This window comes from Benincasa hispida, chromosome 10, assembly GCF_027475165.1.
Source record: "Benincasa hispida cultivar pf3 chromosome 10, pf3_genome.v1.1, whole genome shotgun sequence".
Taxonomy (NCBI): domain Eukaryota; kingdom Viridiplantae; phylum Streptophyta; class Magnoliopsida; order Cucurbitales; family Cucurbitaceae; genus Benincasa; species Benincasa hispida.
In genome coordinates this window covers 34,335,008-34,349,731 of record NC_143487.1, presented here as the reverse complement: position 1 = coordinate 34,349,731, position 14,724 = coordinate 34,335,008, and the positions used below count along the sequence as shown (strand labels likewise).

At 35.4% G+C, this 14,724-nt stretch overlaps 1 protein-coding gene across 1 annotated transcript; it reads left to right on the top strand.

The window, feature by feature from the left end:
* The first annotated feature begins 7,592 nt into the window (after positions 1-7,592).
* LOC120089286 (putative membrane metalloprotease ARASP2, chloroplastic) lies at positions 7,593-9,442 on the top strand. Its single transcript, XM_039046707.2, has one exon. It carries the CDS (start codon positions 7,807-7,809, stop codon positions 9,172-9,174), a length of 1,368 nt encoding a protein of 455 aa, XP_038902635.1. The 5' UTR covers positions 7,593-7,806; the 3' UTR covers positions 9,175-9,442.
* The last annotated feature ends 5,282 nt before the right edge of the window (positions 9,443-14,724 follow it).

The following is a 14,724-nucleotide window of genomic DNA, read 5'->3' as shown; positions in this document are numbered from 1 at the left end:
GAGTCCTCTCTTTCAAAGAGAAGCTGTGGCCACTATGTTCAAGACCCAGAATCAGCCCTTAAGGGAGCAATCTATCTACTTACCCCTGCTTCGGGGAAGGAGTGAATTCCATCTTTTGTAACTGATTTCCCAACTCCCAAATCAGACAAATCCCCAAAAAGGTAGGCATGTTGAGTTAGCAATCTGGCTACTCTCACCCATACTAATCAAAGAACCGCCCTCAAAGGTAGAAGTTCCCAAAACACTCAGTATTGAGGTTATGTCACCTATGGTCGTATAGGTGAGATGTATATCTCCAGTATCAACGACATTATATATAGAGACTAGTCATCTCGTGGTCCGGTCTTATACAAACTCTTTGTATACACACCTCCACTCGCATGCCTCCACATGAATAGTCAGAATCTACCATCTGTAATAGTTCATAACACTTGCAGACCTCTACTAAGCGGGTCGTATCCATAGTGTCACCAGGATTAGGTATCCCTCGTTAATCCTTATACTACAGACCTTTTTAGGTTATCATTTAAGGCATGATCCACTTGTATTCTCATATACATGCTTAAGTTTACATACAATAACCATGAAGCTTTGTTTATTGAATATGAGTAAATGCTAAATAAAATAACTTTTATTTTATTCATAATAATGTGTATAGATTACAAACTACGAGACTCCGAGAGAATTAGGACACCAATTCCAACATTCTCATGGCTCGAGAAGTGTTCACTCATATTAAGACTATGATGTATTTCTCATTAGAGGAATTGGTGGTACTTAAGGAGTTAGATGTAACTATAGGGGCAAAACGGTAAATTAGCCTAGCTGTACTTACAAGCGATTTGTGAAGGGTCATTGTACTATTGATTGATTATATTCAATGGACACAGAAATATATCTGTAGTGCGAAGAGTGCAGCTGTCGGTCTTTAGTGAAATGTCTGAGAGTTAACGAATGGTAGATATCGTGATTAAAGAGTTTAGTAAGTTATTCATGTACCATTGGAGCTTCAAGCTACATATCCATAAGGTCCCCTTGGTAGCTTGATGGATTCAAGTTGAGAATCAGTTTTTGGGTTAGCTTGAAGTATTCAAATTAACAAAAGGGAATTTGATTATATATGATATAATTAAATTGATTCAATTATATATGATAGAATTGATTTGATGTATTAGATACATTAAATGGAGGAATTAATATAAATATGATTCATATTAAATGTCATAAAGGAGAAAAGAACTATGGCTTAAATATTATTGTGATATTAAAACTATAGGTTATAAATATAATATGATAAATTAGTTATTATATTTATTTATAATAAAAACAATTATGAGAAATTTTTTGGTTGGTTATTCTCTCCTTTAACGGTTATAAGTGGTAAGTTACTATCAATTTTGATAACTGATGGATAAAAGTGAAAAATGTTTTCATATTTAATAATTGCATAACATTTGATTGAGAGAAAAGAAAAGCTATACGATAGCCCTTTGAGAGAGTGAACGACGAGCGAGTTTACTAGACGATAGTTTCTTGTTTACTAGACGATCGAGTACCCAGTGTATACGATAGACTTAGCCTTTCTCCCACTTACTCGATCGTATACTTCCTCCTTCCCTCTACCAAATTCATATAGAGCCCACACCTCCTGGATTCTCACATCGAGAATACCAAAGCAACCGAGTGGTAGTGTCGAGTGTGTCTGTTCAAGGGTCGAGGATCGAGTCTTACTCGATTGGGTTCGAGTATCTGACAGTTCGTGGAATTTCACTGGTCGTTCGTGTTCATGATCGAGTTTGCTAGGACGCGTGATTGGTGTAGATCGAGGAAATACTTGAAGAAGAGTTCTTCAGAGATCTGTCCCTCGATTCCCTTTGTTTTTAAATGAAAATCATGTTGTAATTTACTCTATGATGCATAATTATTTTTGTATGTTTGTAAATGTTTTGTTCTTTCACAATAGGTTTGGTACAATCTTGCTTCCGCTCAATGGTTCTCTTGTACAATAGTTCCTTCAATGCTAAATTAATTGTTTCATGTCTTCTTGTGGCTGAAATAAATAACGAGTTATTTATGAAAAATCATCAATCTTGACCAACCGAAGCAACACCATTTCTTAAAGTGAATGTTGTAAATTTTAACAATCGTGGTTGAGATCGTAGTCGTGGTTGAGGTTGTGACCATGGTAGATGAAGAAATAATTTTTTTTTTTTTTTTTTGTGAAAGTTTTTATAATAATCCAAATTTCAAGAGAATCACTAAAATTGATGGTTATAAAGGAAAAGCTCCATAAGATAAAAGTTCAAGAAATGTTGAACAAAAATGCTTCAGATGTGGTATAATTGGGCATTAGGCACGTATTTGACATACATCAAAACACTTAGTTGATCTCTATCAAGCTTCCCTAAAAAAAAAAGGGAAAATGTAGAAGCAAATTTTGCATATCGGATATTGATATATTTGACCCATCTAATATGACAAATTTGATTGTGGTAGGCTTCTTTTTATTTTGAAAATCAACACTATTGATGACACATCATTACTACAAATGCATTCTCATACATTGTTACAATCATATGTAGTAAAGAATAATAAAGGGAAAGAAAAACCACTTCCGAAGCAATTTCCACCATCGAAACCTGTCAATCTCGCCTCGATTCGTACATCGGGATCTCGAATGGCCTCCAAAAAACCCTCTAATTTTTCTCACTTTCTCTAGACTAAAAACTGGTGTGGTGGAATTATTTCGGCAGTGTTGTGGCACTACCTGTAGTTGTCGAAGCACAGCAGCACTGTCTAGAATTCCCACCTCCCGAGGAAAAGTGCCAAGGGCTGTGCCATGGCTCTGTCCTGTTTTAGGGGTTTTGAACCTTTTCTTCTCTTTTTTTTTTTGTAGGAACGATATGATAACCCTAAAGGGGGGTTAATAGGGTTTATTAAAACTAATTAAAACTTTTTTCCTAATGTAGGTCAAATTAAACAAATTAACAAAACTTTTTGCTAACGTGTAATTTAAACAATAAATTCATGCAAATAAATTCAACAAAAAATAATCAAGAAGTTAATACTACTTTAAAGCCCCCAAATTGATTCTGATAACAAGTTTGATAATAAATGTAGAAATTTAAGAACTACCAATCAAAATATACAAATATGAACAATTAATTTTAAGAACAAATATTGCAATTTAATTTCACGTAATAAACTATAATAACACATTAATTGCAAAATGATAGTATAGGGATAGAGAAAATTAACATAGAAAATTTCTATAGTGGTTCGGTCAAACTCGACCTACATCCACTTTCCTAAGCGCCTCTTAGGATTTTGTATAATGATCTCATCAACTCTTTCTACAGATTAGAGTCCAACGGCTACACCGCTCTTTTTTGCGATTTCAAGAGCAAACTCAATCCTTTCCACTAAATAGGATCAAACCATTACAACCAATATTTTTACAGATCAAGAGCAATCCTTACAAAATGTTTAGAAAAATTAAAGAACATGTTTGAGGACTCTCTAAAAGAGTAGATTTACGAATTTTGAGCTCACAACAAAATCAATTGTCACCATACATAAATCTCTCTCAAGAATAAAATGAAAAGGAGAAAACTGAAGCTTAGAGAGAGCAACAATGGAGGTTTAATGAATTATGGAGGATTGTAAAAAGATGTGAAATTGTTGTTTTAATTGTGGAGAAGATGAAGAGTTTAAAAAGAGATGGGCTAGGCGAAAACCAAATCCAATTTTGGGCCATTGGATGTTGGTAAAAGAAAATTAAATGATTGAGATTTAAACTAAACTAGCCATTAGACATAAACAAAAAATATAATAATATATATTTTTAAAAATCATCTCTTTTAAAATCCAACAAGAATCAAATGTCTACCATGTGTCCAAAACTAGCCGTTAGACACAAACATAAAATAATATTAAATTCATTTTCTTTTTAAAATCAATCCAAAAATAAAAGCCCTCCATGTATCACTCCCCCATTATTCCAAGTGGCACTTTTCAATTGGTCCAATTTGATGAGAAAAATTTTGTCATGTCATCAACGATTTTTTCGTTAAGATTATTTCGGTCATATCTTCTTTGTTAAAGCTCTAATTTGAGTGATTCAAATTGTGTTGGAATTGTTGTTCCGAGCTCTACACAATAGACACTTCAAAACATTTAAATTGTTAATGAATAAAAGCAGGTTTGTTATCATCAAAACATTAATTAATTCAAATTAATTAATTTGAGATTAAGGGTCAGAAACCCAACATTTTCTTCGCTTTCCTTGATTCATTACTCGGTTTTGTCCTCCTTGGACATATTTAGGTCTGTTTTAGCTCATTTTTACTAAGAATTTGAATCTTGAATATAAACCCTAGAAATCTCTAGTAAACACATCAAATCTTATAAAATTTCATTAGAAACCATTCTAAATCTAAGGTAAATAATGCACATTTTGAGTGTATTTCATTTCATGTATCTATATACATTATATTAATTATACTATATACAATTAACATTAATTACCTTAACCAATTTGAACACTTCAAATTCTTTCAAAGCTAATGATTCTTGATTTATTCGTTTGAATTAGAAGAGTGACCTAATGGACCTACAATTATAAGCTCCAATGATCTGGGATTAATTAATTAAACTCTTTAATTAAATTAATCAACATTCATTAACTATAGAGCACTCCACCAAAGACCCACAGTTGCACTCTTATGAATTGTATAATATTTATGTGTCCATTGATTTAACCACTACAAGTAAGTCGATCCATCATGAGTCATTCATAATTATAGCTAGGTCAAATTACTGTTTTACCCCTATAATTACTTCTTACTCCTTAAGTACCATTGATCCTTAATGAACAGTTTGTTTATGATCCAACCATAAGCTAAATCCCTCTCAAGTTAGTGAGAGGGAGGAGCCCTATTATTCAAGACTTGGAGTCAGCATTTAAAGGAACAACTCATCTACTTTTCCTAAAGGTAGGAAGGAGTGAGTTCCATCTTGTGTAGCTATGTTCCTAGCTCCTCACTCATTCTTGTCCCCAAAATGGTGGCATATTAAGTCAGCAACTCAGGCCACTCTCTTTTATACAAATCAAATGACGAAGCCTCATAGACAAAAGTCCATAACTCACTCAGGATTGAGATCGAATTATAATTGATCATCGTTTGAAATATTAATCTCTTCGGTTAAGGGTGTTACAAAGAGAGATTATATATTTTGTGGTCTAGTCTTATACAAACTATTTGCATAGATATCCCCACTCATATGTCTCTACATGAACGATTTGGATCAAGTCATTTGTAATGTTTACAAAGTGGTTCGTATCCATAGTGTTACCAAGATGAGGTACCTAACCTTATCTGTATACTATATATAGATCTTTTAGGTTATTACTTGAACATGATTCACTTGTATGTCCGCCATATACTATTCAAGTTACATTAAATAACCTTGGATTGAGTTACACAAGTCTAAATATGAAATAAATAACACTTTATTTATATAAATAAATACTTTGTTTACAAATTACAAACCACGAGTTTAGGGCATAAACCCCAACATGTACATTTTATTCAAATATTTTTATTAGAGTTTTAGTTTTGAGTGGTGATCACTACAAGAATTTTGGGCTTTAATTACAATGGAAAAAAGTAAAAACGGATGTATCATGTCAGTTTTAAAAAAAATAGATCTTTAATGTTGGTTTTAAACCGACATTAAAGATAGGTGATAGTACAAAAAATGTGTTATTTTTCTCTTCTTAATTCTAGGTCGTTACTATGTTAAATGTGTTTATTTAATGATTTTATAGGTATCGAGCATCTTGGAGGTGGAATCATTTGTTACGAGCTGTTCGGGGTTGATTTGAAGCAATTAAGAGCTAATTTGAGCAACCGGACTTCAAAAGGATGTGAAATGACAAAAATGCCCCTAGATGGAGTGTTGCAACGATAAAAGATAGTAGCCCCCATAATGCTGAAAAATAGGGTAGCGTTGCAATGCTTCGAATATTAATGGAGACGTCCATTGTCTGTCGCAAGGTTGCAATGCTAGGTGCAGCGTTGCAACCAGCATTGGAACACTACGATTGCTTTATAAAACATTTCTTCTTCGTTTTAGGGTAGAATTATCAGCTCCAGTTCGGTCTGCAGCTAAATTTCTTCATCTTCTCACCTCTTCCACTTGTGTTTTTATCTATTTTCTTCCTTTTTCTCATGTAATTAATGGAACGATGCCAGGATTTGTCTTCTCTGTCTCCATGGAAAGGTAAGTTCTAGTTATTTTCTAGTTTAGGGGATTTTGGAACAATGTAATTTTGGGTGTTTTATTTAATTATAATTTTCATATCTTGGCTACGGGTTTGCCTCTATTTATCTTACTTAATCAATTATATTTTCTCTTGATTGTCTAACAAGCTACTTGAGGATTTGTGGTGGAATGTTTAGGATTATCTAGCAATATGTGAGATGAAATTATTCGTGAGTCCATAAGAAGCAATAGGTTAGTTAGGCTTGCAATTTGTTGGCTAAAGTGAATCGTATTGTTCCTATCAACCTAGAGAAAATCATAGTGGGTGTTTAACTAGACGGTAGAAATTAAACATTCATTCTCAGGTAAGCCCTAGAACTTAATGTAGTTGGGTAATCATGTTTAATATAGATTCCTTTAAGCATGTTTAGCTAATTAGGTAATTAGGACTATTGGTTGGATGTCCAATCAATTGGGTTAGGCATAGTTAAGAACTAAAATTTCACGCAACAATACATGCGACAACCCTAGCAAGGATACTTCTTGGACTTAAATAGCACAGTAGAAAGATAGAAAATATCCCCAAATAAATTTGGAAACTCATCAAGAAGGAAAGCAACCCAGAGAAAATAAAATGCAGAATATTTTAAATAAGAAAAGAAATGAGACAACATCTTGGGTAACATCCTCTGCGGCATATTCTGAGATAACACCAAAACTGCCCAAGAAGTAGAAACTAGATACCTTAAACAAATATATTACCAATAACACATCTCTAACATTCACACTGTATGGCAATTGCTACACGTGCTCGGATGCCTAAGTCAGAAGAAGATCGACAATCAAAGAGAACTTACTTGGTTTCTCTAAGGTTCCTAGTGCCCTTTTTATAGGATTTGTTCTCCTTATCCTATCGGGGCTTGATTTTCAAATCTGCTTTGGACTTGCTTTAAGGTTTCTTGGTTCGAGGGAGTAGGTCGATTCGAGTCGTGTATGGGTCTCGACCCATTCTCTTCTCTTTATCCGACCTTTTTCCTGTGGTTCGAATGCTAGTTTGGCTTGATTCCCTTCTTAAGACAATTTTATTGTTTTATTTCAAAATTACATATAACAACGATAAATATTCTAAACATTTGAGTTTGGTGGTGTATATGTGGGAACAATGAATTGATTACAAGTCGATTCTCACAAACACGCAAAGTCAGTTATATTTCCTAATACTACCACTACCAATTTGGTCGGTTTCCTTTTTTAGTTGATGCTGTAGTTTTTTACTCATTTTTTTTACCAATAAAAGTAATGTAGCTCTTTATATTTTGTATTTTGGGTTCACACGTTGGAACCATCGGGCGACTGAGGCCTCAAAACACACGAAAATACGAGGGGGAGAAAAGAGGAACCACAACTCTCGATTCCCCTCCACAAATTTCAAAATGGCGTTATCCGAAACCTATTTCTTCTCCAATTCTTCCCCTACCTTCCTTTATTTCTCTCTAAATCTTTGTCAATCCTGATAATCCTCAGCAAACTTCTAAAACCATGTTAGTAAATCTCTCTTCCTCTTCTTTTTCTGTCATTAAATTAGCGAAGTTAAAGTCCCCCTTCTCAGATTTTTCAGTCAAGTCTAGAACCCACTTCTCTAAATCCTTATCTTCTTCTTCTTCTTCTTCTTCTTCTTCATTTTGTCATTCTTTCCCGTTGTCTGACCTCAGTTTCAAGAACAGACACCAAATTTTCTGGGACAAGACCAAAATCCCATGTCGGAGGAATGGCGATTTCAGGCTGTGGGCTTTTGCCGGAATCGATATTGGAAGTGCTCAGTCGGTACTCGAGGCGGCGGCGGTGTTGACGGCTATCATTGTTGTGCACGAGAGTGGCCACTTCCTCGCCGCCTGTTTACAGGGCATTCATGTAAGTAAATTTGCAATCGGTTTTGGTCCAGTTCTTGCAAAATTCAACAAAAACAATGTAGAATACTCCATTAGGGCTTTTCCCCTCGGTGGATTTGTGGGTTTTCCTGATAATGATCCTGAAAGCGATATTCCAGTAGATGATGAAAATTTGCTTAAAAATAGACCGATATTGGATAGAGTGTTGGTGATTTCTGCTGGTGTTATTGCCAATATAATCTTTGCATACATAATTATCTTAGTTCAAGTCTCGTCCGTTGGTTTGCCAGTTCAAGAGCCTTTTCCAGGCGTTCTTGTGCCTGAGGTTCGAACTCTTTCAGCTGCTTCTCGTGATGGCTTGCTTCCTGGGGATGTGATTCTAGCTGTTAATGGAAATGAACTGCCAAAATTGGGTTCTACTGCAGTTTCTGATCTTGTTGAGGCAATTAAAAGAAGCCCCAATAGAACTGTGCTTCTTAAAGTTGAAAGAGGGAAACAGGATCTTGAAATTGGGGTCACCCCAGATGAGAGTTTTGATGGAACAGGGAGAATTGGGGTTCAGCTTTCACCTAATGTAAAGATTTCAAAAGTTGTAGCAAAGAATTTCTTGGAGGCTTTTAACTACTCTAGAAAGGAATTTTTGGGTCTTTCATATAGTGTTCTGGATAGCTTGAAACAAACTTTTCTTAATTTCTCTCAGTCAGCCAGTAAGGTTTCTGGTCCTGTGGCCATTATTGCTGTTGGTGCAGAAGTTGCGAGGTCCAACATTGATGGGCTCTATCAATTTGCTGCTGTGCTTAACATTAACCTTGCTGTTATAAACCTTCTGCCCTTGCCTGCTTTGGATGGCGGTTCATTGGCTTTGATCCTCATTGAGGCTGTAAGGGGAGGGAGGAAGTTGCCTCTAGAACTCGAGCAGCGAATTATGTCATCTGGGGTCATGTTCGTTGTACTTCTCGGGCTGTTCCTCATCATCAGAGACACGTTAAACCTTGAATTTATAAAGGACTTGTTATGATCAGCCTCTGCTCAACTCGACAAATGGTTACTGTTGGTTTGTCAGGGTAAACTCTGTTGAAACTGTAAATGCTTGACTTGTTGATTCTAGTGCTGGGTTGTGGTTTTAGAGCTCATAATGCTTTCATATTGTTGGATTCAGCTGATATAGAGATAAGAGACTGAGATCATTTATAACATAATGGAACCCACATTGGTCTATTCTTATCAGCTTTGTACTCCCTTCAAATCAACAAGTCAAATAATACAAAACAACTTATTTTTGTGCATCTTTCATGTTGCTTGAATCCTTGTTAATCTGTTGCAGGTAGAAAAGACTGACTTTTATTTGGGAAGAATTACACAGAAGGCCCTTTATAGGGTCCAAATGAAACTTAACCTTTTTTGATCCTCGGTTTGTCAGTGCCATGAGAAATTACCAGTTTAACCCCAAATGCACTCTTCTTTCTTCCTTTTGTAGTTTTTTTCTTCTTTTTTTTAATCTAATCTGCAATTTTTTTCCTTGCTCGATCTTTGTACAAAAATCTCTCTCACCATTTTTTTAATCTGTGTGTTTTACTGGATCGTCTTCCTTCCACATCCCCGCTGCAATTTTTTCCCTTCCTTCTTTGTTATGCAATTCTTTTCCCTTCTTCGTTCTGTATTTTTTTCTCTCCCTTCTTTGTTTTGCATTTTTCTTTTTTTTTTGTCTTTCTTCTTTGTTTTGCTTTTTCTTGAAAAAAGAATTATAAATGTGTCTTTTAAGGAATAAGAAGAAGAAGCAAGAAGCGCGAGTCAAACCCCTAACGCATGAGTACTTTTTTATGTGGCTGACGTTAGCACAAGGCCATTTTTTATTTGTTTTTTAACCTTGGACCAAATTTCAGTTGGGCCTCTAAAAAAAGGCCATCTATATAAATTTCCCATCCTTCAGGAAAATTGCATAGAGGGCCCCTTTATAGGGTCCCAAATGAAAATTAACTCCAAATTTGAAAAACGATGAAATTTGGCCCTCTATTTATATTAACATCATTTGAAATTACCACGTTAACCTCAAATGCACTTCTTTTCTGCCTTCTTCTTCCGTTTTCTGTTGGTTTCCTTTCTTTCTTCTTTTTTTTTCTGCGCTTTTCTTATTCTTCGTCCTTTTTTGCTTTGTTTTTCTACTTTTTCTTCTTTTTTTTCTGTGCTTTTCTTCTTCTTCCTAAGGAGCGGGATCAAGGAGAGAGAGCGAGACCAAGGAGCGAGATGAAGAAATGAGAGAAATAATCGAAAGTGTTGATGAGGGAAAAAATCGAAGAAGTGAGATGAAGAAGCGAGAAAGGAGAGGAACAATTGGGAATTGAGTAGGAAGAATTGAAGGAAAGCATTGATGAGGGAAAAAATCGAGAAGCGAGATGGAGCGAGAAGCAAGAAGGGAGATCTGAGATCAAGTTCACTCTCAAACCATTTGTGGGTTGAATGTGTAATTTCATAGCACTTACTCAACAGAAGGTCAAATTTCATTCGTGTCCCTCAGAAGATCATCCATATAAAAATCTTAGATCCTTCCCTCATTTGTAACACATTTGAACTTACATTTTGTTTGTTCTTAGAGTTTATAAAATAGTATACAAGTTTGAAGTGGTGAATGATGCAACGGTAGAGAGGTAATGCTTCAAGTTTAGTTTGTAGAGCACAAAATAATCTGGAAGGTGTAAACTTGTAGTTTTCTTGGTCTAACTTTTCGGATATTATGAAGAGAATCATGTGCTCACTTTGGAGAAAGATTTGGCCTAAGAAGTAGCACACAGATACGAATATAAGATTAATGGATATGATACGATGCGATGATATATCAATTTTTAAATAATTAAGATACGGATACATTGAAGATATGATATAATATATATATATATATATATATATATATACGAGATAATGTCCAATTAATTGTTATAATACTTATTTTAATTTAGATTAAAGTAGATCCATGAAAAGAGTGAAAACTTAAAAAAAAAAATCCAGTAACATCGAGTGGTAGCTGAGCGGCTCGAGCATACAGTAGGAAAGAAGTAGAAGATGAAGATTAGAGAATGAAGTTGGGGATGAAAAGGGGTGCGAATCATGATTTAGATAGTGAGAGAGAAGAGAAGAATGAAGATTTAATTATGTTTCGAGTTTTTTCTTTTAACTTTTTGTGTCTTTATGTCTTTATTGTTTTTTCATTTTTAATCTATTTTGTTTTGAATGGTTAGATTTAGGTGGATATTTAAATAAAATGGGTTTAGATTTGGATTTTTAAGTGGTTGGGCTTGACTTTGAAAAAAAAAATGACCTAGCATATTCCCTTCACGTATCTGAAAGCAAATATGCGTATCTGAAAATTAAAAAATCAAATACTTCAGATCATGCATCTGCCACGCATCTAGACGTATCCGTATCTGATACATATCAGATGTCGATTCTCTGCACAATTAAAAATATATGTACTTCCTACTTACTAGGTTTTGGCAATTGAATGGATGATCCTTTAACTTCAGTGCTGCCTTGTCGATGCTTTAATGGGGATGGTCTGTCTTACATTCTTTTCTTAATTAAATTTTGAAAAATATACTTGCTAGATCGACTGCACTATTCCAAGTACTCAATTACAAGTTATCACATGATAAATTTTTCTTTTTTTAAAAAAAATACATATTTTCTGTCACTTTTGTGATTATGGAGATGGAGTTGCACCGAAGTATTGCTCTTAAATTTTAGAAATTTAGAGTAAAAAAATCCAAGTAAAAGTGGTGGTTTTCAAAATTTGAGTATAAAATATGGGTAGATCATAAAAGAAATACTTGGAAACTTTGTAATTTGTTTAAAAAGGTTTTTTTTCCTAATTTCCGAAGTTTCAACAAACTTATACTTAAAAAAAATGCTCGTACGATAAGTTTTGAATGGAAAGTAAATATCTTGAACTTTCAATAGTTTGAATGATACTCTTATATTTTCAAAAAAAAAGTTTAAAAAAAAATTCTCTTATTGTTGGTATATAGATAAAAATTGTTAGTATCTCGTTTTAAAAATACTTTTAAACTTTCGAAACTATTATCGAAAATTAACCACTTATTTACATTAACATATCCCTCTTCCATTTTCTTTATGACCTAATACTTCCATATTTTTCCTATTTTTCTCTCTCTCCTTCAATACCTTCTTACTCTCCTTCTTCTATTTAATAATCTCTAAACTAAGACGTATATGTTATAGCAAGAAGAAAAGGAATAATGAAACCATCGAATGACCTTAAGAGTTAATATTAATGTGTTCTAACAAAGTACATACAAGAACTTGAGTATGTGCTAACATGTTTGAGTTTATGCCACATTATTGTAGTCGTAACAATAATGGTAACCATAACGATATCAACTAGTGGATCCTACGTAATTTTTAAATGCAATCAAATTGATCACCCTTTGTACTTTAATTGGATTGCGTTCTTCGATTACATACTTGGAAGTGGGCCCCATACATCATTAAGATTATGGAACACAGGTAAACAATAATAAATGGAATAAAATGGGGGCCACTTTTTAGATCATCATTGATTGATTATGTTTCTCCTAGGGTAAACATGGCCTTACCACACAAAAAGCGAGTCACATTAAGATATTGGGTCATAATTTTGAAACAAGGTAGTTTTTTTTTTTTTTTGGAAAAATATATGTTTGGTCCTTAGGTTTTGAGTCTAGTTTCTATTTAGTCCTTAGTGTTGAATGAAGAATTTTGGACCAATCACAAGTTTCCACGTTGTTTACTAAATTAATGACGAAATTCTAAATCATTAAATTTGGGTCCAATTAGAAGTTCACATATGTCCCGAATTGAATCGAAGACAAATTTCGATGACCCACGCGGTTGGATCAGATGAGATTAAATTGGCTCAATTTGATATTATTATTTAGGTTTAAAGTCCAAACTAAAAAAAAAAAAAAAAAAAAAAAAAAAAAAAAAAAGCTGAATTGGACCCAAATTTCAAATCAGGCCCAAAACCAACTAATTGGGCTTAAGGGTCAGGCCCATGAATCAACCAAGTCCAAGTCCAACTAATTAGGCCCAAGGGCTAGGCCCATGGACCAACCAAGCCCAAGCCCACGAAGCCCACTTGAGAACTCTAAAAATAGAGAAGTTCTCTTCATTTGTGGGGGTCAGCATTTTCTACATTCAGAGAGCCCAGAGAGAATTCATCAACAAGCAAAAGACTCCCAAGACTCCTGAAGCTGCAATCCTAGAAGACAAAAGACTCTTGAAGACACAAAGACTCTTCCAAGACTTCTACTTCAAGAACGTTCAGTGTTTTTCTTCCTCAAGTCAAGCACATTCACCCAACTGAGAGAGAATCAGAGGATCAAGTATTAGAGATCGAACTACATTGCATCCAATCAACCTCAACATCAACACCAACTCAAGTTCAACTCCACAAAACACGTTTCTCCGAAAATCTCGTGTGAACAAATTGGCATGCCCGGTGGGATCTCTCTACCTCTCATCTCTCTCTCAGTATCCAAATAAGGCAAATGGCACCTAAGAAGATGACATCCAAGGCTTCCTCCACAAACGGCTCGTACATGGGACCTATCACTCGCAGTCGCTCAAGAGAAGTCACGCCGGAGCAAGAGCAGAGCTCTCGCATCGCCCACAACATCTTAAGGAAAATGATGGAATCCCCACAAAGCAGGGTAGTCATCAAGGAAAACCCTTTGTTTGACAACTCTACTTCCGCCTCCAGCAAGTCGAAAAGAGATTCACCGCAAGATGTGATTTCTATCATGATGGCAGACATGATGGCAGAAGCGGCCATGGCAGAGATGGAAAGGAAGATTAACTTTCTGATGAAAGCCATCGAGGAGCGAGATCATGAGATCGTTGCCCTGAGAGAACAAATGCAGTCTCGAAAAGCTGCTGAATCAAGCCAAGCACCCACGATCAAAGTAGTTGACAAGGGGAAGACCGTGCTGTAAGAAAACCAACTGCAACAGTCAGCCTCGGTGGCCTCTCTATCGGTCCAACAACTGCAAGACATGATCATGACCTCCATAAGAGCTCAATATGGAGGGCCGACTCAAACTTCCTTCATGTATTCCAAGCCATACACCCAGATGACCAACAATCTGAGTGCCTGCAGGGTATCAACCCCCAAAGTTCCAACAATTCGACGAAAAAGACGACCTAAAGCAACATATCGCCCACTTCGTAGAAACATGGGAGAATGCAGGAATAAGGGGAGATCTACTATTCAAGTAGTTCATCAAAACCCTCAAAGGAAACGCTTTTGACTGGTACACAGACTTAGAGCCTGAGGTGACTAACAGTTGGGAGCAACTTGAAAGAGAATTCTTGAATCTCTTCTACAGCACTAGGCGCACCGTCAACATGATGGAGCTGACAAACACCAAACAACAAAAAGGGGAGTCGTTCGTCGACTATATCAACCGATGGAGAGCTCTGAGCCTGAATTGCAAAGATCGAATCACCGAATTATATTCTGTAGAAATGTGCACACAGGGTATGCACTGGGAACTCCTTTATATCCTGCAGGGAATAA